Source organism: Bidens hawaiensis, unplaced genomic scaffold (assembly GCF_021521415.1).
Source record: "Bidens hawaiensis isolate Kalapana, Puna unplaced genomic scaffold, B.hawaiensis_p1.1 tig00025179_1, whole genome shotgun sequence".
Taxonomy (NCBI): Eukaryota; Viridiplantae; Streptophyta; class Magnoliopsida; order Asterales; family Asteraceae; genus Bidens; species Bidens hawaiensis.
Window position 1 is genome coordinate 62,676 of NW_027494004.1, and position 23,461 is coordinate 86,136.

The window sequence follows — 23,461 nt, forward strand, 5'->3', positions numbered from 1 at the left end:
TGTTTAAAAAGGTGCTCATGTTAGTTTGTGGTCAGGTCAGGTAATGAGTCAAGAGGGTCATCTAAAAAATATCGTTTAGTCCGGGTCAAAATGGTGGGTTGGGTTAAGTAATGGGTCAAACAGGTCATTTAAAAAATATCAATTTGATCCAGGTCAAAATGAGTAGTTCGAGTCAGATAATGGGTTAAAGAGGTCATTTAAACAATATCAATTTGGCTCGGGTAAAAATGGGTGGGCCGGGTCAGGTAATGGGTCGAAGGGTTCGTATAATAATATCAATTTAGACCGGGTCAAAATGAGTGGGCGGGTCAGGTAATGGATCAACCAGAATGTTTAAAAAATATGAACTTCTGCCGGTTCAAAATGGTGGTCCAGGTCAGTTGATGGGTCCAACAAATCATCCTATCAAAAAACATCAACTTGATCCAGGTCAAAATGGATAGGTGGGGTCAGACATTGCGTTAAACGTGTCATTTAAAAAAGTATTAATTTGGTCTAAGTCAAAATTGATCCGACCAAAACGGGCTCATGTCAAAATGGGTTCATTAGTCTATACTCATTAATTGTTTTAGAGTTTAGTGGATGACAACATGGACAAGGTGAAGAGTTTTAGAAAAGAAACGATCGCAGCGTTTAGAAACGGTTATAAATAATGGTCGGTGTCGTTAACCTGAATGGCATGGTTTCGAGCAGCACTGAGAAGAAGCTTTTGCACGCTTACAATTAAAAAACCCATGTTTTCACGCCCTCAGCACAGCTTCTATCGGGTACCCGCCTTTGCATTCTCAAAACTCATGATTAAGCAAGTAAAAGGTCACATGCTTTGGTTATTCAAAATGAGGACTAAAACTACTTTGAAATTGACCTTGACATTCATCGGTTTAGTTGCATAGCAAGAAAGGGTCTCGATGTGTTTCGTGAACGCCTCAAAGACGGGATAATGAATATCGGCCTAACCATTTAGGTACATTGTATTAGGGGTGTGCATGGATTGGCTTTGGGCACAAAGCAGAGTTAAAAACTAGAAATTTGGTTTTTGAAAACCTTTCGTTTCCGTTCTTAAAATTGAGTTTGTTAACTTTTTGGGTTTTGTCATTTGGGCTTGAAATATTTGGGGGGACACACACACACACACAAAAAAAAAAAAAAAACAACAACGAATAATGAATTTGTGACTGAAACTTCGGCCTAATCTTTTTTGTTAATTGATTATTTGACATATGTGCCTTAAGTTTTGGGGTTACACCATTTATAATTTTTTTTTAAATTACCTAAGATTCTAATTAAAAGTTATAATCCACAAATTCAACAACAAAAGTCGCTTTTTTTACGAGTTTGGTTTCTTCAGTTTTCGGTACATGCAAAATTGAAACCAAACCGGAAATATGTTTTTCAAAATAAATTTAAACCAAACCATCGTTTGGGTGGGGTTTGGTTATTTCAGTTCAGTTACGTTGGTTATATAAGTTAGGGATCAACTATTTCAGTTTCATACACAATCCTACATTGTATCATCATCAGTCTTGTTTACAAACAAAAACAAACCGACTTATACAAAAGAAAAACAGGCTCAGAAGGGGGAAGAATTGCTAGAGAAAGTTGTTTGTTGTTTAAGATTATACAAGATTGGTGAATGTGAATCGTGGTCAAATACCGACGTTATTAGCAGTTGATGAAAATTGATCCTGTTGTTGGCCATTGTAGAGAGATTTAATGCAACACAAGGTGGATTTATTCTCTCTTGAGCTTAGAATTAGATAAGGAAACTTGATTTGGAGTCAGGTGGATTAAAATGGCTGAATTTTTAGAAACAAGAAATTTTTTACATCGAAACCATATATGAATATAACTTAATTGTAAGAAACTTGATAGTATTTAAATGATTAGATTATGAGAAAGTATGTCCCAACAGATGTTTTAAAAAACATTCAAAACATAACACCGTATACTTACAAATTGATATGTAATATGTAATAGGTGCCCGAGGGGTATATGACATAACTTTATAATCGTGTGTATAAGATTAAGGTCGACGTTCTAATACCAATTGATATGTGCACTTTAGAGAGAGAAGAGAAAGTAGCATAAGAATTAGGTCAACGATCGATTATTGTTATTTAATCGCATTAATTCGTATAAGCAAACAACTAACTAACTAACTAACTAACCAACAACTAACTTGTTTACACAATTACAAATCAACCCTTCAACTACTAACATTTTCATATAAGCCCCTGAGCTATTGATACATAACAAAAGGTGTCAGTGCAGAACTGTCATTTTCTTGTGATTTTATATAAATTTTCACCAATCAAGTTCATCATAAATTCTACTGGGACCACCTTCAAGGTCATGTTAACTCTATATACCTTTTCTGAAGGAGATAATCAACCTTCAACTAACATACTTATGTGAACGGTTTGACAACTAATAATACATTCATACCCCCACCAGAAGAAATAATTGGTTCACCAAAACAAAATTATACAACAAAAATTGTCAATGATGAAGTGGATACAATAATTTGAAACCAATATAATATTGAGAATATATATATACCATCATATGTTTCCTGCAATGTAAAACACTCACTCTTCAGGATCAGATCCTCTCCCATCCTTGTCCAATATCGAATCAAGATAATACACGCGACACACAATATGCCATAAAAAACGCTTTAAATCCGTACCAACCAAGAAGCTACAATAACCTCAACTATAGGACACAAAGAGGTACAAAGCTCACTATTTGTGCACAAAGAATAAGGCAAGAAAGGTTCACAAACCATCTATACATATTGTACATAAGTATCTTCAATAAAAAATCAAATAAGATATTAAAAGAGAGAAAGAAAATGAGACTTTGATCCAAAAGGATAACATATGTTAGCAACAATATAAGCTTCAAAACAGATCTTTTACATTACCATTTACCATATTCAGAAACATAGAATTTACGCAGTTATTTCCTCCTCTTTCATCTGTAACAGAACGGGCCTTTCGTTGTTTCCTAAAGTGGTTCCTTTGCTTTGTGACGGTTTTGTAGATTTCCCATTTTGCCCAGCGTTGTTATTGTAGCCTCGGTGTCTAGCTACTGGAATATCATGATTATGTTTCCCTTCATATGTTGTTACTACAGATTTCGGGTCCGATGGAGCTCGTTCTACATGCTTCCGCACGTTGCATCCTGCATACGTGCATTTATAGTAACTCCTGCATAGTTCAAAACTTCATATAAGTGTACCGAATGAGCGAATATCTTTGACCCTTTAATCTGTCAAGGACGAATTTTAAATCTTTAGCCCGTTTTATTTTAACTAATTTCTTTAACCTAATTTGGCATATCATTGACCATTTATTCTGTCAGGCGCGAATTTTAAATCTTTGACCCGTTTCATGTTTAACTAACTTCATTAACTTTATGTGGTAAATAACTTTTGACCATTATTCTGACACGGGCGAATTTAACACTTCGATTCGTTTTATGCTAACTAACTTCTTATACCTTGTGTGTTTAACCCGACAGCAATAAAATATAACCCAAACTGACCGCTTTTAAATTTAGTGAGCCATAGATATGATAAAAGCATGTTTAGGACATATAAAGATCACCTTGGATTAGTATTCCCCTTAACCACTTTCTGCCCGTATTTTCGCCACTTGAATCCATCATCCAAAAGATCAACTTCACTTCTTGTCTGCACCACAATTTTTGGTTCAGACACCATCTTGTGAGCTGAACTCGAGTCCACAGGCACCGACACAGGTCCCACCTCTGTATTCCTGCAATCCATGACCGAAACACGTCAAGCCGCGCGCAAAAAATTAATCTTTTGATACAAAAACAAATAAAAAAAATAACTTTTTGCTAACAAAATACAACCTTTTGATACAAAAATTCAACTTTTGGAACAAAAATTCAACTTTTGCTGCAAAAATTCAATTTTTGCTACAAAAGTCAATTTTTTTTGCTAACAAAATACAACCTTTTGATACAAAAATTCAACAATATTTAACATACCTTCTTTTTGGATTAGGTTCATCATCCGGCTCATCTATTCTAATCAACTGATTAGATACTTGATTAGTTCTCATCAACTGATTAGATCCTTGATCAGCACTAATCATGCGATTAGCCACCGGTTCTTCCATTACACGTTTTGCAAGCTGAGAATTGTTCAGTTTATTCACATCAGCGCCCTCTTTATTACCTCGTTTGCTAGGTTGAGGTGGCTCATGATTGTGCTGACCTTTATACACAATGTCGGTTATATGACCATCAAGTGACTGCCCGACCTTTTTCTTCACCGGGCAGTTAGCGTGTGTGCATTTATAGTAGCTTCGAGGATGCTCACTCGCTTTGACCTGTTTCTGCCCGTACTTCCTCCAATTGTAACCATCTTTGGTATCAACAGAAACGATTTGTTGAGTTTCGGTTATGTCGGATTGAGAAACCACATCCGGTGATCCAATCTGCGAATCATCAAGCTCGGTCTTCGTATCAAATGAACTAACCGTCAGCGGTAGTACCTCCGATGCCACCGTTGTTAAAGATCCAGTTTCAGGTTGAATCGGATTAAAATAAGATTGAGATAACGCAGCTTGCGCGGTAACATGAGCCAATGCCTGCTGGTGAGACATCCCAAATGGACTCTACCCAAATTCAAACAGTAAAAACAAATAAAAACCCAATCTTGAAATTCAAAAACAGTCAAACCAAAAAAGTCAAAACATGTAAATTGACAGTGCTATCTAACACATCCAGACACCAACAATTTTCCATATTGAATAACTATTCTAATGTTTAATGTAGTTACTCTACTTCACTATCTACCTCATATTCACCATCCAATTTCAAGATTCAAATGAGCTTCATTTGACACCAAAAGTCAACGCCACTTTTTCTTCAGAAAAAAACCCACAAAAATTACCAAACTTTCTACAACAAACACAAAACTAATAACTTACTAATTCAAAAAATCAATACCTGAAGAGGTGAGAAAAACCCAGGTGAGTTAAGAAAGCCAGAAGGACTAAAAACCGATGGGAACATAAACCCAGATGGCGATTGAGCAATAACCAAATCCACAGGCCGATTCTGCTTAAACCCACCGGGTTTCTTATCATCCGACTGTTTGGAGTCATCAATTACAGCAGCAGGTGAAGCCATAGCTCCGGCCAGAAGCTGAGAGAAAGACCGGCAATCGACATCTGGGTAATGATCCGAGAAGAAATTAGACACCAGGGTCATCGGACCCGGGCTGAATCCGGGTCCGGGTCCACCGGTGAATAGGGTTTCGAAGGATGACTGTGACGGTAGTGAAATCATCGGTGGGACTCGCCGTTGTTTGTCTTCCGCCGCCATGGTTTATGTCTGTACAATTAAGCGATGGTTTCGATATTGGAAATGATTTGATTTGATTTGATTTGGTGGGTTAAGAAGTTAAGATGGGATTATGGGTTGGGTTTTATTTTAGACTTTGGTATACATACATACAGACAAGAGGATTATTAGAGATTTGTATATATGTATGTATATATGTGTGTCTCACATCTCGATCTTATCTTCTTTATGCTGGCAAATACTAAATTCATGAGTGGGGGATTACAATTATGGTCCTCCAACTATTATGTAACTTTCACTTTCGGTTTCGGTTTCGGTTTCGGCTGAAACGGAAAGATAATATTGTTCGTAGAAGTTCACTCATCATGATATTACTCTTACATGAGTATGCTTGACCTACCGTGGGGTTATCCTCTCATCCATTACCATTAAGAGTCCAAAACGTGTTGTGGTGAAAAATGTTTCCACCTTCTTATAAAGAAGGATTTGTTCTTCTCTCAAATCGATATAGGATGTTATAGTTAATGTGAAGCATGGGAACATATTTTTGTCTCGTGTGAGTAGTCAATTTGGTTGGTGGTTTTCTATGGTGCAAATTATCTTCCATTTAGGCGTTTTGTGTAAAGGATTTATTGGATGTGGTTAATTATTTTAAGGTTCTACAAAGGAAGGCAAAGGTGATTTAAACGATAAGTCTTACCTTGTTCTAGTGTTTGTGGAAGGTTCAAAACGAGTTGGTTTTTAATAAGAAGCCCGTTTTTCTCCCGAGGTTGGTTGAGGACATAAAGGGTCTAAGCTATTACGTGTAATCGATTGAAGATTAGGGGTTTTTCATGAGAGGATTAGAGAACACTTAAATTGTGTGGCCTTAGATAAATAGTGTTAGTTTTCTTTGGTGTTTTTTAGTGTTGTGTGGGGGTATTTTTCTAGATTCTTTGTGTAGTGGAGCTAGCCCTTTGCTAGTATTTTTTTTGTTTTTTGTAAATGAAATATTTTATTGACGTTGTAAAATATCTAATCGTATAAACATGGTGTTAAAAATATCATTTTGTGAGTTGTTAAATCACCTGGTAAACATATTAAACGCAAAAAACAAGATAAGCATTGTACCAACCAAGTTGATATGTGTAGCAATCATGTCCCGTATTTAAAAAATATGTTGAATCAAGTAAAAAAATACCAATGGCTTCATTTTGGTCTATTAATGTCACACCCCGTTAAGCGAATTGCGGAAGCGTAAAACGGAAATGCAACAGATACAACTGGTATCAAATACATTGTTCATAAAGAAACATTACTAACTAATTTACAATATATTATATCGTTCTAACATCTTTTACAAACTAGGTGATACAATCAAACCGGTTCTTCAATTACTTTACTTCTAACTCAAATGCCCTTGACATCAATCACCAATCAGACACGTAACGCACAGGAAATTACTTCTCATATCTGATTACCTGAAAAGCATGTTAAAATAGGTCAACTACGAATAGTTGGTGAGTTTCATAAGTTTAACGAAATCAGTTCTGCGTGCCACACAGTCATAGTTTGTATGTACGCGCGTATGTAAAAATATGTATTTACGTTTGTATAAATATGTACAGCCATATCCTTGTGTGTGAATATGCACACATGTAAGTTTATAATATAAATTCGAAATTTCAGTAAAATCGTGATTGTTTGTTCGTACTACCTGTTTCCAATTTCCGTGTTTAACCAACCACTGTGGACCCCCTTCCTCCCACAACGGTTCCACATAAAGTCAACCACTGTGGCCCCCCTTCCGCCCACAACGGTTCCGTGTTAACATCAACCACTGTGGTCCCCCTTCCACCCACAATGATTCCACGTAAACTCAAACATTATATAGTGTACACGCAAATAATTAGTATATTCTACACATAGTATTTCCTACGGCTAATCACATAGCATGTATATAGACACATATACACATATAGTATTTATCACGTATCACCAAATACTGTGGCTCCCCATCCGCCCACAATACGCATAATCACATTATTTTCTTAACATTCATGTCATAATCAAGTTAGTTCGTTTAATAAGTTGCAGCAGAACTTGGCTCATAGGCCATACTCAACTTTAGTTTATAAGTTGCAGCAGAACTTGGCTCATAGGCCATACTCAACTTTAGTTTAGTAAGTTGCAGCAGAACTTGGCTCATAGGCCATACTCAACTTTAGTTTATAATTTGCAGCAGAACTTGGCTCATACGCCATACTCAACTTTAGTTTATAAGTTGCAGCAGTACTTGGCTCATAGGCCATACTCAACTTTAGTTTAGTAAGTTGCAGCAGTACTTGGCTCATAGGCCATACTCAAATTTAGTTTAGTACTATTGTGGCCCCCCTTCCGCCCACAATAGCCCCATAATCATCACAGACCACGTTATCCCCATGGCCATTACAGACCACGCTGTCTCCCAAATTAGTTATGTTTAACATTACATAACATGTTTGTATAAACATGCTGTCACGTGTAATTTTATTATGTTTTGCAATTCGTATTATCTCCACTCAATATATCAATCAACGATAATAATCTTCTTTCATCAGCACGTAGTCAATCATTATGTTTGTAGGGACTTTTCATATATAAATGTTCAGATATTTTATATCCTGAACCGTTTTCAGATAGATAACGTGTATAAACATGCTTTCCACCCCAAAAGTTCGTAAAATAGTTTAAAGAGTGGGGTCATGAAACTCACGGTTTTGTAGGCACTCAGTGCGAGATCAGCATGGGGTTCGTTTCCCTTGCTATCACTTAGTCCCTATAGTCCATATTATAATAATATTAATATTTTAATATTATTATAATCTCAGTATTAAACTGGGCTGTATAACTAATCTGGGTATAGCTGGTATGCCCAGAAAGTGGTAATAGGCTTAGGCTGTGATGTTGTTCAGTGTCTAATACTTAAAACCGAACTTGGCTCAGATTCCCGTTTTCCCAGCTGGGCCAAGTTGTTTGTTTACGCGTTCAGAAAACAGTTATAGGGAAATAAGCTTGGGTAAATGTATTGGTTAATAAAATGATTAAGCTATAAAGAATGATCACATACTGGGGTACCGGATTAGCCTCGGGGCCCGTTTCCGTTTATTCAGTTTGATTTAAGAAGAAACGCGCACAATCTATCCGGATTGTCCAGGTTTCTCATAGAAAAGTTCGTTTTTACTTAATTAATCCAAAAATATGATTTTTGATCACTCTTGGTGTTTTGATATTCCCGCAGGTTCGTTAGTCGCGAACTTACCTGTTTTTATAAAAACTGAATTTGCTTAATCTTCATATTAGTATAATTAATTAACCGTTAATCATTAAATTATGAAAATTTAGCCACTTATCAAATAAAATATGTAGATTTTTATAAAAATATTTCTGGAATTATTTATTGATATATTAATTTATAAAAATTCATTTTATCAGCTATATTTCGCCTGAAAATCGTCCGTTTATCCCAAACAACTTCCAAATATTCCACCAAAATTCCTGAATACTCAAATCATGTCCCAAAACAATCTATATCAATTCCAGAATGTAAAAAGCTTTTTCAATATTCTTTTCGGCCCAAATTCGGCTATAAAAATTCGCACAAACGCATATGTACAAAACACCTTTAGACTTCTCCAAATGATCTCAAAATTCATATGTCATCAAAATACATAATATCTGAGTTCCCAGAAAAATTTCATAATTTTTGAAGTATTTTAGCTATTTTTCCCAAATAAACGTCCCAATTCGATAATAAATTCGCCAAATATTCTCGGATGGTCGAAAAATTACCAAATTTGAACAAGGACTTATTGACATAGTCCCTGATGTCCCTACAAAATTTCAAGTCCTAACAATATGCACATCACAACCTTAACCTAAATAGCCCGTAAGCGAGTGTTTCGGTATTACCTTAGCGGGTTTGGCTCGTTTCTGACTTTTTAATCAAGTTTTCAGGTTCTTGTGCTTCTAAGAAAGCTAGGTACAAGTCCTATATCACAAACCAAGCAGGTTTCATCAATAAAACAGCCCTTTAACTTAGGGTTTCGGCTAGTGCACAAAAACGAACTTTTGAACCGTAAAAATGTCGTTTCAACCCTTTAATCCGTGTTTATGGCCAAAAAAACTATCAAACCAGGTTCCTCACCATGTGTATGATCAAAAAATGTTTATGGACCATTTTTAGGGTTTTTACATGGTTAGGAATGATTTTTGGCAATCAAGCTATGTTTATATGGTATTAATCGAGTTTAAACGAGTTAAACTTAGCCAAACAATGAAGCTTTTTACCTTGTTCTTGCTGGGTTTTGAGAGGACCAGGTTGTTCTACAGATTTCTCCACAAGAAAATGGCTTCAAAACTATCTTGGACTTGTTTAAATATGAAAAGGGTTTAAGGGGGGAAAAGTCATCTTTGGCGGGCTGGGCTTGTTGGGTCCCCTTTTGGGCCCATTTGGCCCACTTTTCTCGATTTATGTGCCCGAACGTGAAATGCCGAGTCTAAATTTATTTCGGGTTTGGTTTTTGGCGCGAAAAATATAACGGGTACGACAAACAGTGCGAAAACGAGTGTTTTTCGGCTGTTTTTGTGTAAATTTATAAAAACATACCATACGTTTGTAAAAATCGAAAATATTTTCACGGATCGCTTAAAACATTTCAAGTAAGTGTTTGGTAAGTCTTTTTTGGCTTAACGGATGATACAATGCTTGGTTTGTAACTATCTTTCGCGTTTAAGTCCATAGCGGGTAGTTAAACGAGCATGTTTTCGTTTAACTTGTTTGCTATCGAACTAAGGCCATATTACTAATATTTTAGCTTGCGTAGATCGTATATCACTTATAGATGGCACCCTGGGATATCCGGACCATAACCAGACCCGTTTGGTTATTCGTTTGTTCGTTACGCAATAAGCGGTTAAACGCTTATTCGAGTTTGTAAGTACTAAGGTGTACTCGGTTTTGCCACGGATGTCATATTCTCCCCCTGTTAAGAAATTTCGTCCCCGAAATTCAATATGCCAAATATGCTCTTTTTGGGGAAAATTTTTTATAATCATTTGTTTCAGAATTCGTTTTTTTTTTGTTTCCAAACACGTTTGATTCCCCATTGTGGATTCCACTGAATTTTATTCAATAAGATTTTGTTGTGTCGCAACTGTTTGATTTTCCCCGCTCAGCATTTTCACGAGTCTCTTTATAGAGTTTAGTTGTATAAAAGTTTTCAAATAATACTAATTCCGCCCTGTCAGTAAGGCACTCATTTTGATTCGATATATGAAATATAGGGAGTGGAATAATTTTGTTTAATACGTTATGGGGTTAACTTTCAAGGCAATTTTGTATAGTGCTATATATTTTAGAATTAACTCACCGTTCCTCAACTCAACTAACAACTTTCAAAATTTGATAACTTCTCGTATTTCTCAGTATAGCCCTCTTGTTAGCCTTAGGCGGCCTTCGGTTTGTTATTAATATTACGAGCTTTATTTATGGTTATCGAAATCAAATCGGATTTTGTATTTTGGGGGTCACCAATTTTTTTCAATTTTAATAAGATGGCGAGTTACATTCTTGCTCGTATAATATAGTATATTACCACTTGTATAATATTATGATGACTGTTAATGTACGAGGATTGAAATTACTGGTCTCACTTTCCTCTATTGTTTGAATAGTTTGTTTGATTTGATTGTTTTATAGAGGATTATAGACCGTGCTTAGGCCAATTAGGGATCTAAAATTTCATACACAATTCACCAAGAGTAAGATTTTGTTAAGGCGAGTTTTTCAGCTGGATAGTTGTTACAAATCAGAAGAAGGTATTTGGAGTGGATTAGTCAGGAAACTATCATTCAGCTTGAATTGCTTTCTCGGGATGTTTAAGGAACACATGTTAAGGGTTCCATTTTAGTTTGTTTCCCACTTCCAATGGGGTATCTCGAATTGTTGTAGCATCTCCGAGGATCTTTAGTATTCCCCCAGAACTTATAATAGCGCACACTTTACAACACATGAGCCTATGATTCCTTCATAGATTTCGCTTGCATCTTTATACTAGTACTCAGTTTATCCGAACATCTGGCCTGACTTTTCCTTGTTCATCACTCAGTTATTAAGGCTATAAAAATTTATAAGTTCAAGTTTCGGTTACGGATAGTATAGTTTTCCTCATCCGTGTTTCATCATTGGGGTACTAGGATTTGTTCCGTGTACGGGATCACTTCTTTATCTAGAAGAGGCAGTATAACAGTTCTATTTCTATATATAACCTTCATTTGAACATAATTAACTAGTCCATACTGACTATTACACAATGACTCCTCACTTCCACCGGGAGTGCATCGATAGGGAATAGCTAGTTATTTAGGTTAAGAGGGTAGTTTTTCGAGTAATATGGTTAGTATTTATAGTCTTACTTTTGGTGGTTTCTATAGTATACAGAATTGTTATTTTACTAGACGGTATATTTTCCAAAGTAATAACTTGTAGGAACGAAACGTCTATCATTGTCCGTAATAAATAAACTAAAGTATGTTAGGCATTACTAAGAACGTACCTGTCACTACATTTGTTCTATCCGGTTTATTCACAATACGTGACCCCTAGTCGAGTTGGACGTCGATGTCGGTCATTGCCTGTGTCTTTCCATCGCAATTGGGTTCAATCTAGGGCAGTCTTTCTTGATGTGCTCCATACTACCACACTCATAACAGGCATTACGGTTTATTATGGGTTGGTTTTGGTAGACTGGTTGTTGTCGTGTTGGTTGCGGTTGGGGTAGTTGTGAGTCCTGGAGTTGGGTTGGTGGATTTATAGTATTCATAACGGTTCTACAATTTCGGGCATAGTGTCCCACCTTCCCATATTTGTGACACACATTGGTCCGACATTCACCAACATGATGATAACCACATTTTCCACATCTAGGCAAAAGCCCGTTATACTTATCTTGCTTCACATCGGAACTGATCATAGCGTAATTTTGTATTGCAAGGCGCGCACGTTTATTCCGTTGTCTTTCTTGTATTCCCGCTCCATAATTGGTTCGTTTTGTACCAGATGATTCCCCGGGCATTCTTAATGAACCACTTCTAATCAAATCAGAAGTTACAATGCCGGCTTGTAACACGGCATTTTCGAAAGTTACAGGACCAGTTGAATTAACCAAACTCCTGACTTCGGGGGCTAAACCCCAAATATAGCGTTCAGTACGTTTAGATTCTGGAGTAACTAACCATGGGACTAGACGAGCCAGTTCGTTAAAGCGATGGGTATACTCCAAGTGATCTGCACCCTTCATTTCTAGATTCCAAAGTTCTTGCTCTAATTTCTGAATTTCGTTTATCGGACAAAAGTGTTTTATCATAAGATTTTTAAGTTCTGTCCAAGACATACGATTGGTTGCCTCTTGTCCTTGAATTTGCACAACAGTATTCCACCACATTAGCGCGTGGTCTACAAATGTAGAAGTAGCAAATTTGACAATACAATCTGGTGGACAGTTAGTGATATTAATGATGGATTCAGTCTTTTCGATCCACTTTACCAGTCCATTTGGTCCTTCAGTACCGCTAAATTCCATAGGTTTACATAGCATGAAGTTCTTAAGTTGATATCCGTGTTGCGGGGGATTTTGATTGTTACAGCTATTGTTCAAGTTCGGTAGGAGATTATCATTATTGAAAGTAATATTGGTATTCAACGGGGGAGTATTAGTTGTGATAGTATCAGTATTTTTCGGGGGAGCATTTGTGGTTGTATTAGTATTTGTCGAGGGATTAGTATTTACAACCGCGTTAGCGTTCGGCACTTGATTTGTATTCATAGTTGTATGGATACCAGCAGCGAATTGTGCTGCTATTGTCGGAAGTACTGTTTGTAGTTGTCGAGCGATCATCTCGGCTATATCTGCCTCAGACAACATGTTTACTTTCTTCGGGGCCATTCTATAAGAATAACCAGTTATCCAACAATTAACAAAATTAACATACACTAATGATCACAAAAGGAATTACAATAACAAGTAATCAGGTATTTCAATTAACACGTATATATCACACGGGTTTGTTCTCGAGTTTGAATACTAAGGATAATATGTAAAGTTAGCCTAACAAAGGCCAATGTTTATATATATATATATCAAAAGTTGTCACCTAGTGACAAGTAATTGTAATCCAGTAAGGGTAAGTGTTTGTAATGAAATATCTAATGCGTCACCCATATCAACATAGCACCCTACCAGATGCTTGCATGGGGTATCGAAGGCTATATACAACAATATCGTACTACCCTTATCTATCTAAGTACACATTATACAATTATATACGGTTTACAACTTGCCCGAAAATTATTCCGGTACGATCCCATCATTAGGCAATTGTTTTTCTTTAGCCTCTTCCATAAGTAGACAATTGCTCGTTATGAGTTTAGTTAGTGTATTTATCATATGAATGCACTCATATATTCAACTAGACCCTTAGAGGTTGTTAAATATAACTATAGAATATATTCCTTCGCCAGGTCATTCGGTGCACGCAAGTATGTTGGGCCTACTAAAAGTGGTAGTTTACTGGTTGGGTTAAGTATGTCCCGTTCCAGTCAGCATGTCATCAATTCGTGAGCATGAGGTTTCTCTCCTACAGTAACCAATTGGAATAGGAAAAATATAGGAGAGGTTGGATGTTCTTGTTCATAGATGGTTCGAAGAGTTTGCTAGTTAAGGAGGTTCATCAGAGTTAGTTGTACTGGTGAATTGTAAAGGAAATTATTATTATTAATATTTCTTTTTGAAATATCGTTAGTATATTATATGTACTGGTAGTCACGGTCTGTTTATAGAATTGGGGAATCAATAAAGTAGTTATTATATTTATAATTTGATAAATCGGACTCATCACTAGGTACTTTCCTAGGAATAGTGTTTGTTTTCGAGAAGCGAAAGTGGAGAGACGAACGAAAAACTGTTTAGTTTACTGTTTGAAAACGAGTGTATAGGATAGGATTGGATCCAATCAGAAAAGTATTATATATATTCTTTTGAAATTATTGTATGTAGGTCACACCTCCCACAGTTCGTTCCCGGGCCTTGTATATTAAGCCCCTTTGTGGTTCTGTCACGTCACCAGACTTAGTTAACTTGTTGAAGCATTCTCATATTCTCACTCGCAGGAAACACCGGTTCTTTATCTGTCGTAAAGCTACCCGATCTCGACATCTTTCGGTGCAATCGTTAATCAGAAGAAAACGTTTTTCGGTAGCTTAGATCATCGTAAAGGATATTATTAATTAATACCGAAATTAAATATTTTATTTGTTACGAACATGTATAATATTAATTATAAAAAAATATAATATAAATTTTGATACGATATAATTTTAATCATAATATGAATTAATATTGATTATAACCGAATATAATATTCGTTACAATAAGATTCAATATCATCGGTAGTACCGTACGTACACATATCCCTATACCTCATCTCAGATAAGCATGTATGCACATTTCATATATACTTCACATCACCTTTATGCACGTATGTTGCCATTTTTACCTATCAATATGTTCCGCGACTTCACCCCGAATTCCCTCGTACAAGCAAGTCTGTTATTACGTTCCGGATCATAATAACTCACTTGCCCTACGAGTTCATCCCGGCATCCATCAGTATCTATCGTTACTCATTAATAAGTTTCCCAGTGATAATCGAGCCTACAGTTATATTATAGGTATCCTAAGGGATAACCTAATCCTTTATAACCAATGGCTCTGATACCAACTTCTGTCACACCCCGTTAGGCGAATTGCGGAAGCGTAAAACGGAAATGCAACAGATACAACTGGTATCAAATACATTGTTCATAAAGAAACATTACTAACTAATTTACAATATATTATATCGTTCTAACATCTTTTACAAACTAGGTGATACAATCAAACCGGTTCTTCAATTACTTTACTTCTAACTCAAATGCCCTTGACATCAATCACCAATCAGACACGTAACGCACAGGAAATTACTTCTCATATCTGATTACCTGAAAAGCATGTTAAAATAGGTCAACTACGAATAGTTGGTGAGTTTCATAAGTTTAACGAAATCAGTTCTGCGTGCCACACAGTCATAGTTTGTATGTACGCGCGTATGTAAAAATATGTATTTACGTTTGTATAAATATGTACAGCCATATCCTTGTGTGTGAATATGCACACATGTAAGTTTATAATATAAATTCGAAATTTCAGTAAAATCGTGATTGTTTGTTCGTACTACCTGTTTCCAATTTCCGTGTTTAACCAACCACTGTGGACCCCCTTCCTCCCACAACGGTTCCACATAAAGTCAACCACTGTGGCCCCCCTTCCGCCCACAACGGTTCCGTGTTAACATCAACCACTGTGGTCCCCCTTCCACCCACAATGATTCCACGTAAACTCAAACATTATATAGTGTACACGCAAATAATTAGTATATTCTACACATAGTATTTCCTACGGCTAATCACATAGCATGTATATAGACACATATACACATATAGTATTTATCACGTATCACCAAATACTGTGGCTCCCCATCCGCCCACAATACGCATAATCACATTATTTTCTTAACATTCATGTCATAATCAAGTTAGTTCGTTTAATAAGTTGCAGCAGAACTTGGCTCATAGGCCATACTCAACTTTAGTTTATAAGTTGCAGCAGAACTTGGCTCATAGGCCATACTCAACTTTAGTTTAGTAAGTTGCAGCAGAACTTGGCTCATAGGCCATACTCAACTTTAGTTTATAAGTTGCAGCAGAATTTGGCTCATACGCCATACTCAACTTTAGTTTATAAGTTGCAGCAGTACTTGGCTCATAGGCCATACTCAACTTTAGTTTAGTAAGTTGCAGCAGAACTTGGCTCATAGGCCATACTCAAATTTAGTTTAGTACTATTGTGGCCCCCCTTCCGCCCACAATAGCCCCATAATCATCACAGACCACGTTATCCCCATGGCCATTACAGACCACGCTGTCTCCCAAATTAGTTATGTTTAACATTACATAACATGTTTGTATAAACATGCTGTCACGTGTAATTTTATTATGTTTTGCAATTCGTATTATCTCCACTCAATATATCAATCAACGATAATAATCTTCTTTCATCAGCACGTAGTCAATCATTATGTTTGTAGGGACTTTTCATATATAAATGTTCAGATATTTTATATCCTGAACCGTTTTCAGATAGATAACGTGTATAAACATGCTTTCCACCCCAAAAGTTCGTAAAATAGTTTAAAGAGTGGGGTCATGAAACTCACGGTTTTGTAGGCACTCAGTGCGAGATCAGCATGGGGTTCGTTTCCCTTGCTATCACTTAGTCCCTATAGTCCATATTATAATAATATTAATATTTTAATATTATTATAATCTCAGTATTAAACTGGGCTGTATAACTAATCTGGGTATAGCTGGTATGCCCAGAAAGTGGTAATAGGCTTAGGCTGTGATGTTGTTCAGTGTCTAATACTTAAAACCGAACTTGGCTCAGATTCCCGTTTTCCCAGCTGGGCCAAGTTGTTTGTTTACGCGTTCAGAAAACAGTTATAGGGAAATAAGCTTGGGTAAATGTATTGGTTAATAAAATGATTAAGCTATAAAGAATGATCACATACTGTGGTACCGGATTAGCCTCGGGGCCCGTTTCCGTTTATTCAGTTTGACTTAAGAAGAAACGCGCACAATCTATCCGGATTGTCCAGGTTTCTCATAGAAAAGTTCGTTTTTACTTAATTAATCCAAAAATATGATTTTTGATCACTCTTGGTGTTTTGATATTCCCGCAGGTTCGTTAGTCGCGAACTTACCTGTTTTTATAAAAACTGAATTTGCTTAACCTTTATATTTGTATAATTAATTAACCGTTAATCATTAAATTATGAAAATTTAGCCACTTATCAAATAAAATATGTAGATTTTTATAAAAATATTTCTGGAATTATTTATTGATATATTAATTTATAAAAATTCATTTTATCAGCTATATTTCGCTTGAAAATCGTCCGTTTATCCCAAACAACTTCCAAATATTCCACCAAAATTCCTGAATACTCAAATCATGTCCCAAAACAATCTATATCAATTCCAGAATGTAAAAAGCTTGTTCAATATTCTTTTCGGCCCAAATTCGGCTATAAAAATTCGCACAAACGCATATGTACAAAACACCTTTAGACTTCTCCAAATGATCTCAAAATTCATATGTCATCAAAATACATAATATCTGAGTTCCCAGAAAAATTTCATAATTTTTGAAGTATTTTAGCTATTTTTCCCAAATAAACGTCCCAATTCGATAATAAATTCGCCAAATATTCTCGGATGGTCGAAAAATTACCAAATTTGAACAAGGACTTATTGACATAGTCCCTGATGTCCCTACAAAATTTCAAGTCCTAACAATATGCACATCACAACCTTAACCTAAATAGCCTGTAAGCGAGTGTTTCGGTATTACCTTAGCGGGTTTGGCTCGTTTCTGACTTTTTAATCAAGTTTTCAGGTTCTTGTGCTTCTAAGAAAGCTAGGTACAAGTCCTATATCACAAACCAAGCAGGTTTCATCAATAAAACAGCCCTTTAACTTAGGGTTTCGGCTAGTGCACAAAAACGAACTTTTGAACCGTAAAAATGTCGTTTCAACCCTTTAATCCGTGTTTATGGCCAAAAAAACTATCAAACCAGGTTCCTCACCATGTGTATGATCAAAAAATGTTTATGGACCATTTTTCGGGTTTTTACATGGTTAGGAATGATTTTTGGCAATCAAGCTATGTTTATATGGTATTAATCGAGTTTAAACGAGTTAAACTTAGCCAAACAATGAAGCTTTTTACCTTGTTCTTGCTGGGTTTTGAGAGGACCAGGTTGTTCTACAGATTTCTCCACAAGAAAATGGCTTCAAAACTATCTTGGACTTGTTTAAATATGAAAAGGGTTTAAGGGGGGAAAAGTCTTCTTTGGCGGGCTGGGCTTGTTGGGTCCCCTTTTGGGCCCATTTGGCCCACTTTTCTCGATTTATGTGCCCGAACGTGAAATGCCGAGTCTAAATTTATTTCGGGTTTGGTTTTTGGCGCGAAAAATATAACGGGTACGACAAACAGTGCGAAAACGAGTGTTTTTCGGCTGTTTTTGTGTAAATTTATAAAAACATACCATACGTTTGTAAAAATCGAAAATATTTTCACGGATCGCTTAAAACATTTCAAGTAAGTGTTTGGTAAGTCTTTTTTGGCTTAACGGATGATACAATGCTTGGTTTGTAACTATCTTTCGCGTTTAAGTCCATAGCGGGTAGTTAAACGAGCATGTTTTCGTTTAACTTGTTTGCTATCGAACTAAGGCCATATTACTAATATTTTAGCTTGCGTAGATCGTATATCACTTATAGATGGCACCCTGGGATATCCGGACCATAACCAGACCCGTTTGGTTATTCGTTTGTTCGTTACGCAATAAGCGGTTAAACGCTTATTCGAGTTTGTAAGTACTAAGGTGTACTCGGTTTTGCCACGGATGTCATAATTAAACTATACAACATATCAGCTTTATTATGGGTGCAAAAAAGCCAAATCGCTCATGAGCTATTTGAAATAAACTTGTTAAAAGTTATGATTGAGTCCAACTTAAACAAGTCGAGCATGAAAAGTTGGTTTAGTAAATGAGTCTGACTTCGAGTAGGCTTGCAAGCCTAAACAAGCCCATTATATATATAGTAACTAGTCTATATACCCGTGTAATACACGGGTTGCAAAATTATTAATAAAACGTTAATAAATATAATTCATGTAATACACACAGGACGATGGTTTGGTATATTTAATCAACAAATAGTTTCTAGCAGCATAATAACATTCGCAAATCTTGCTATATCTTAATTCTAGTTCAAATATATATAGCCAAGTCTATATCACCTAAGAACACATACAAAACGTTGTGGCATAGTACTCTTCCCAAACTAAAGAACTTTCAAGGTGGCAAAACATTAGTGATCAAAAAAACTTCAATATCGTGCATTAACCTTCCAAACTGTTAGGAAAAAAGCTTTAAACTTTCCAAACTAATTGTTGAAACCTACAATTATGTTCGTCCTAAGATCCATGATAAAAAAAATTGACCATCATGCACACTCTCCAAACGATTAGCAAAACGCTTTAAACTTCCCACACTGCTTACATACATAAAAATGGAACATATATGATTTCACCAAATTGACAATTCAACAATAAAGTTAAAGGTACACACTATATAATTTAAAATCATTTGGAAGCTTCGATTAACCAGAACAGATGAGCACACACTTAAAATACGTTGATCCGAATAATTTATCAACACAATAAAAAATGATTCAGACAAAAAAGTTTGATAACATCCAAATGGAGATGCACAAAACCGGAATTTGGCCCGAACTAGATTGATTTGAAAATCGGTTCTCGCTCGACTCAAAACAAAGTAAATATCGGTCCGCCCAAAGCAGATTAGTCTAGAAACCAACTTTATAAGTGGAAAATCTATATCCGTTTGCTTCTAACAGGTTCGAGCATGTGTACTCTCAAAGCAGTTTCAAACTACGGATCAAATCGAAACCAGTTTTACCCAAACCAGTTTCAAAGTCAATTTTGGACCAGATCAAATAAAATATGATTATACAAACTTATTATGATCAATAATTCCTAATTAATCAACACATGCATGATTATTGACTTGTTAAAAGTGAAATTAATGTATACATGTCAACCAAACAAAAGCAACACAACTAACTTTCCATCTGAAATAGCTTTCAATCTCATTTGCACCATTTTTCTCTATTTTCAAGTTTTATGTTTCTACAATGGAAACAAAGGATTATTAATATCATCACAACACACACACAAACTATACCAAACTGAAACATAAGACGAAACTAACCTCATAATTGATTAAAATAACTTTCACTGTGACCTATATCTGAGTCAAAGTCCAGTAATGATTTATTAAATATTGGTAAAAATTGACCCTATGAAAGCTAAAAAAAGTTGACTTATAGAAGCTTACATGTAGCTGCAGTGAGGTCTAGCAGTGTTGGTATAACTACTTTCACAAATCAATGAAGATGAAGTGAATCCAAGTTTAGTGAAATCAAAATTCTCTTTTCCACCAACCATCAAATCAATCCGTCTATCTGTTCCGATTAATACACGTTAAACTACAAATTGACTTAAAATCAAGTTCAATAACCTTCCACAATGGAAATTTTAGCCTAAATAAAAACATGTAACTAAGTCAATAATCAACTATAAAAGCGGTGAAATAAATAACTTAAAAACAATATATTAGCCTAGATTTAAATCTCAAGTTGCATCAGCCACGGCCATTCAAATGCGAATTCATTCACACATTATATTATCATAGCTTTAGAAATATTAACCTAGCCTAAGAATCTAAATCTCATATTGCATAAAGATATTCTCCTAAATTAAAATAATTTACAATCCTAAATCAAAAACCTTGAATAGAACTACAAAATAACAATTTTTTACATAATCTAAAACCTCAAAATCATAATATGCTACGTTGAGTTAGATTTTTAACAAATTTAAAAGACCCATTGCGTACTAAACTCTTTATGTTTATTTTGATAAGAAAATTTTAATATTTTTAAGCGTAAGCTATGTCACCAAAAATATAACAATAATGATAAGAGAATACATGTTCAACTTCATGATGTTTCATAAAAATTGACGAAATTAAATGAAAGAGGTAGTTAATTACCTCAACAAATTTATGGAGAGCAAAATCTATACCCCACTTGTGAACCAAAATCATTCTACATTTATAATTGAAAGGATTAGACATAACCACTAAAATAAAGATACGCATTTTAACCATTTTATCATCTCTAAACATACGTAATACATAACAAAAGGAATAACTCGTGGACTTACTTATGAACTTCAGGTCTCCACGTCTCCTAGTGATTTTCCATGTTAAGCCTAGTCTGATAGGATCCAAACCGCGGAGAGATATTTCTAATTCATGCTTCCTCACAAGTTTTAACATATCTAAAAAGTTAGAAAAAAAATTATTAAAAATCTCTATAGTAAAATTATACAGACTTTATAGACCCCAAGAGAGAAAATTATATCTTACTGTATATTATAGCTTTAATTACTAACAAAAGAGTGACTGAAGTTTAACCCAATGTAATATGAACGATAACCACTACTTTTGGCTTATGAGGTTCTACAAAAGATGTTTCCTTCACCAACTATGGCTACCTAAAATTATATAACTTATATTACAAAAAAATAGTATATATTATTATTCAATATCATATAAACAGTTTAAAAACACGCATCTAAGCACCTCTTAAATTATATATAAAAAAGGTACCTCAATGCTAAGGCCGAGTGTCATCATCAACTTCTCTTGCAATAGATATCATAACCTATTTAGACAGAGGTAGCATCATATATTCATATGCTAATATTTATTAAAATATAGATATATTATAAATAAAAACGAAATCTAGTTTAAGTTTCCTTTGGGTGTTTGCTCACCATCACCCGCAAGTGCTTCACCGCTTACTTTAAGGAGCACCCTTTGCCATGTAACCAGAGCTCTAGATGTACTGTTTTCATTCAAACTAACATAAAAGACCATCCAAATAGCCAATTTCATGGTGGTTAATCAAGAAACACGTATTAAGTAATTCTCCTAAAGGTGGGATGGTATAGAACTAATTAAATTCATACAAACTTTGATCCAAAGATCCAAATCTATTCCTAAGCTTTCTTAGGAAACTACATATTCTTATCATAAACCCTACTCTATATATGTAACTTTTATTTAATATACTAAGTATATACTCATATAATAACTATTATTATATATAAAATTATAAAAAAATAATAGTATATATCTACATCTACATGTTTTAATAAAAGAAAATAACTATGGCACATGTTATTCATTCATAGCATAAATTTCCTGCTCAAATATTTTTTTATTTTTAATGAAAACATATTTATGTCAGTTTAATCAAAACATGTCATGTCAATTGATTCTTTAATTAAATAACTAATTATCTAAATTATATGATTAAAAATATGTGGATATTTATGTCAATATAGTAAAATATATTTATATATTTAATGAAATCAGATCAATTTATATACACTTTTCAGTGTTGGAGATGAATGTGGTATAATTTAATAAATGATATTTATATGTATAAGTATAACATGATAAAGACAAAAAGAAATTATGAATGAATGCAATTTTATTTTCACATACTCATTCAACCTCCATGGATCTATGAAGTTTTCTTTCATCTCTTTCGAAACGGTAATACCGAATTGTATCTTATTAATGCTAATTTTATATATGATGTTCTTTTTTTTTATGTCATTCCTAGTGAAACAGCTTATCATCTTTTGTTAAAATTCGTCAGTCTGTTAAAAAAACATAATTACAACTTATAAAATCAATATATGCATCTTTCTCGTGATTATATAGAAATTGCATGAATACACAACGTATTCGTAAGAATATACCAGTTGAAAAAAATAACTTATTAAACCATTTAATTTGATAAAATATACTTTTTTTTATTTATATAATCATTAAATTTCTATAGATCAATTCTATTTTTTTTAAAAAGTATTTCGTGCATCATACTAGTTCTAAAGCTAGTTATGTTATATAGTAAAATTACAACTATTAATATACATAAAAAATAATTATAAACTTATATAATTTGCATAATCAATAACAAACGAGTTGGGCCTAAAACATGCTAAAAGCTTGAAAAACTACTCGTAAGTAACACTCGAGTTATATAACTAGAACCTAAAATAAACCGAGCATGAGCTTAGGTGAGCTCTGACTCGACTCATTTTACGCCTTTTTTGTCTACTAACAATATGCCATACCATCATTGTCATTGCTTCCTCCTTGTAATACTTATTTCAATCCGAGCCTATTTTTCAGAACATTTTTGACACTAGTTAAATTAACGATTTTCAAGATGACATGTTGACTCAGACAAATGTTTTTATCAACCCTGAAC

The 23,461-nt window shown here is 34.8% G+C and overlaps 1 protein-coding gene and 1 long non-coding RNA gene across 2 annotated transcripts; both read right to left on the reverse strand.

The window, feature by feature from the left end:
• Window positions 1–2,843: 2,843 nt before the first annotated feature.
• LOC143570989 (putative WRKY transcription factor 4) lies at window positions 2,844–5,513 on the reverse strand. The gene is made up of 4 exons (XM_077056508.1): window positions 4,987–5,513; window positions 4,021–4,652; window positions 3,612–3,782; window positions 2,844–3,212 (listed from the first exon to the last, which is right to left on the reverse strand). Exons 1-4 carry the CDS (start codon window positions 5,362–5,364, stop codon window positions 2,954–2,956), a joined length of 1,440 nt encoding a protein of 479 aa, XP_076912623.1. The 5' UTR covers window positions 5,365–5,513; the 3' UTR covers window positions 2,844–2,953.
• Window positions 5,514–20,319: 14,806 nt separating this feature from the next.
• Window positions 20,320–20,657, reverse strand: LOC143570981 (uncharacterized). The gene is made up of 2 exons (XR_013142030.1): window positions 20,446–20,657; window positions 20,320–20,352 (listed from the first exon to the last, which is right to left on the reverse strand). It is a non-coding gene; the product is annotated as an uncharacterized LOC143570981 (long non-coding RNA).
• Window positions 20,658–23,461: the final 2,804 nt, after the last annotated feature.

Coding starts and splice junctions, on each gene's coding strand:
- LOC143570989 (XM_077056508.1), bottom strand. CDS start 5,364: ATGGCGGCGGAAGACAAACAACGGCGAGTCCCACCGATGATTTCACTA. Junction 3,783..4,020: donor GAACCTAATCCAAAAAGAAG/GTATGTTAAATA, acceptor CATGGATTGCAG/GAATACAGAGGTGGGACCTG. Junction 3,213..3,611: donor AAGGGGAATACTAATCCAAG/GTGATCTTTATA, acceptor TGAACTATGCAG/GAGTTACTATAAATGCACGT.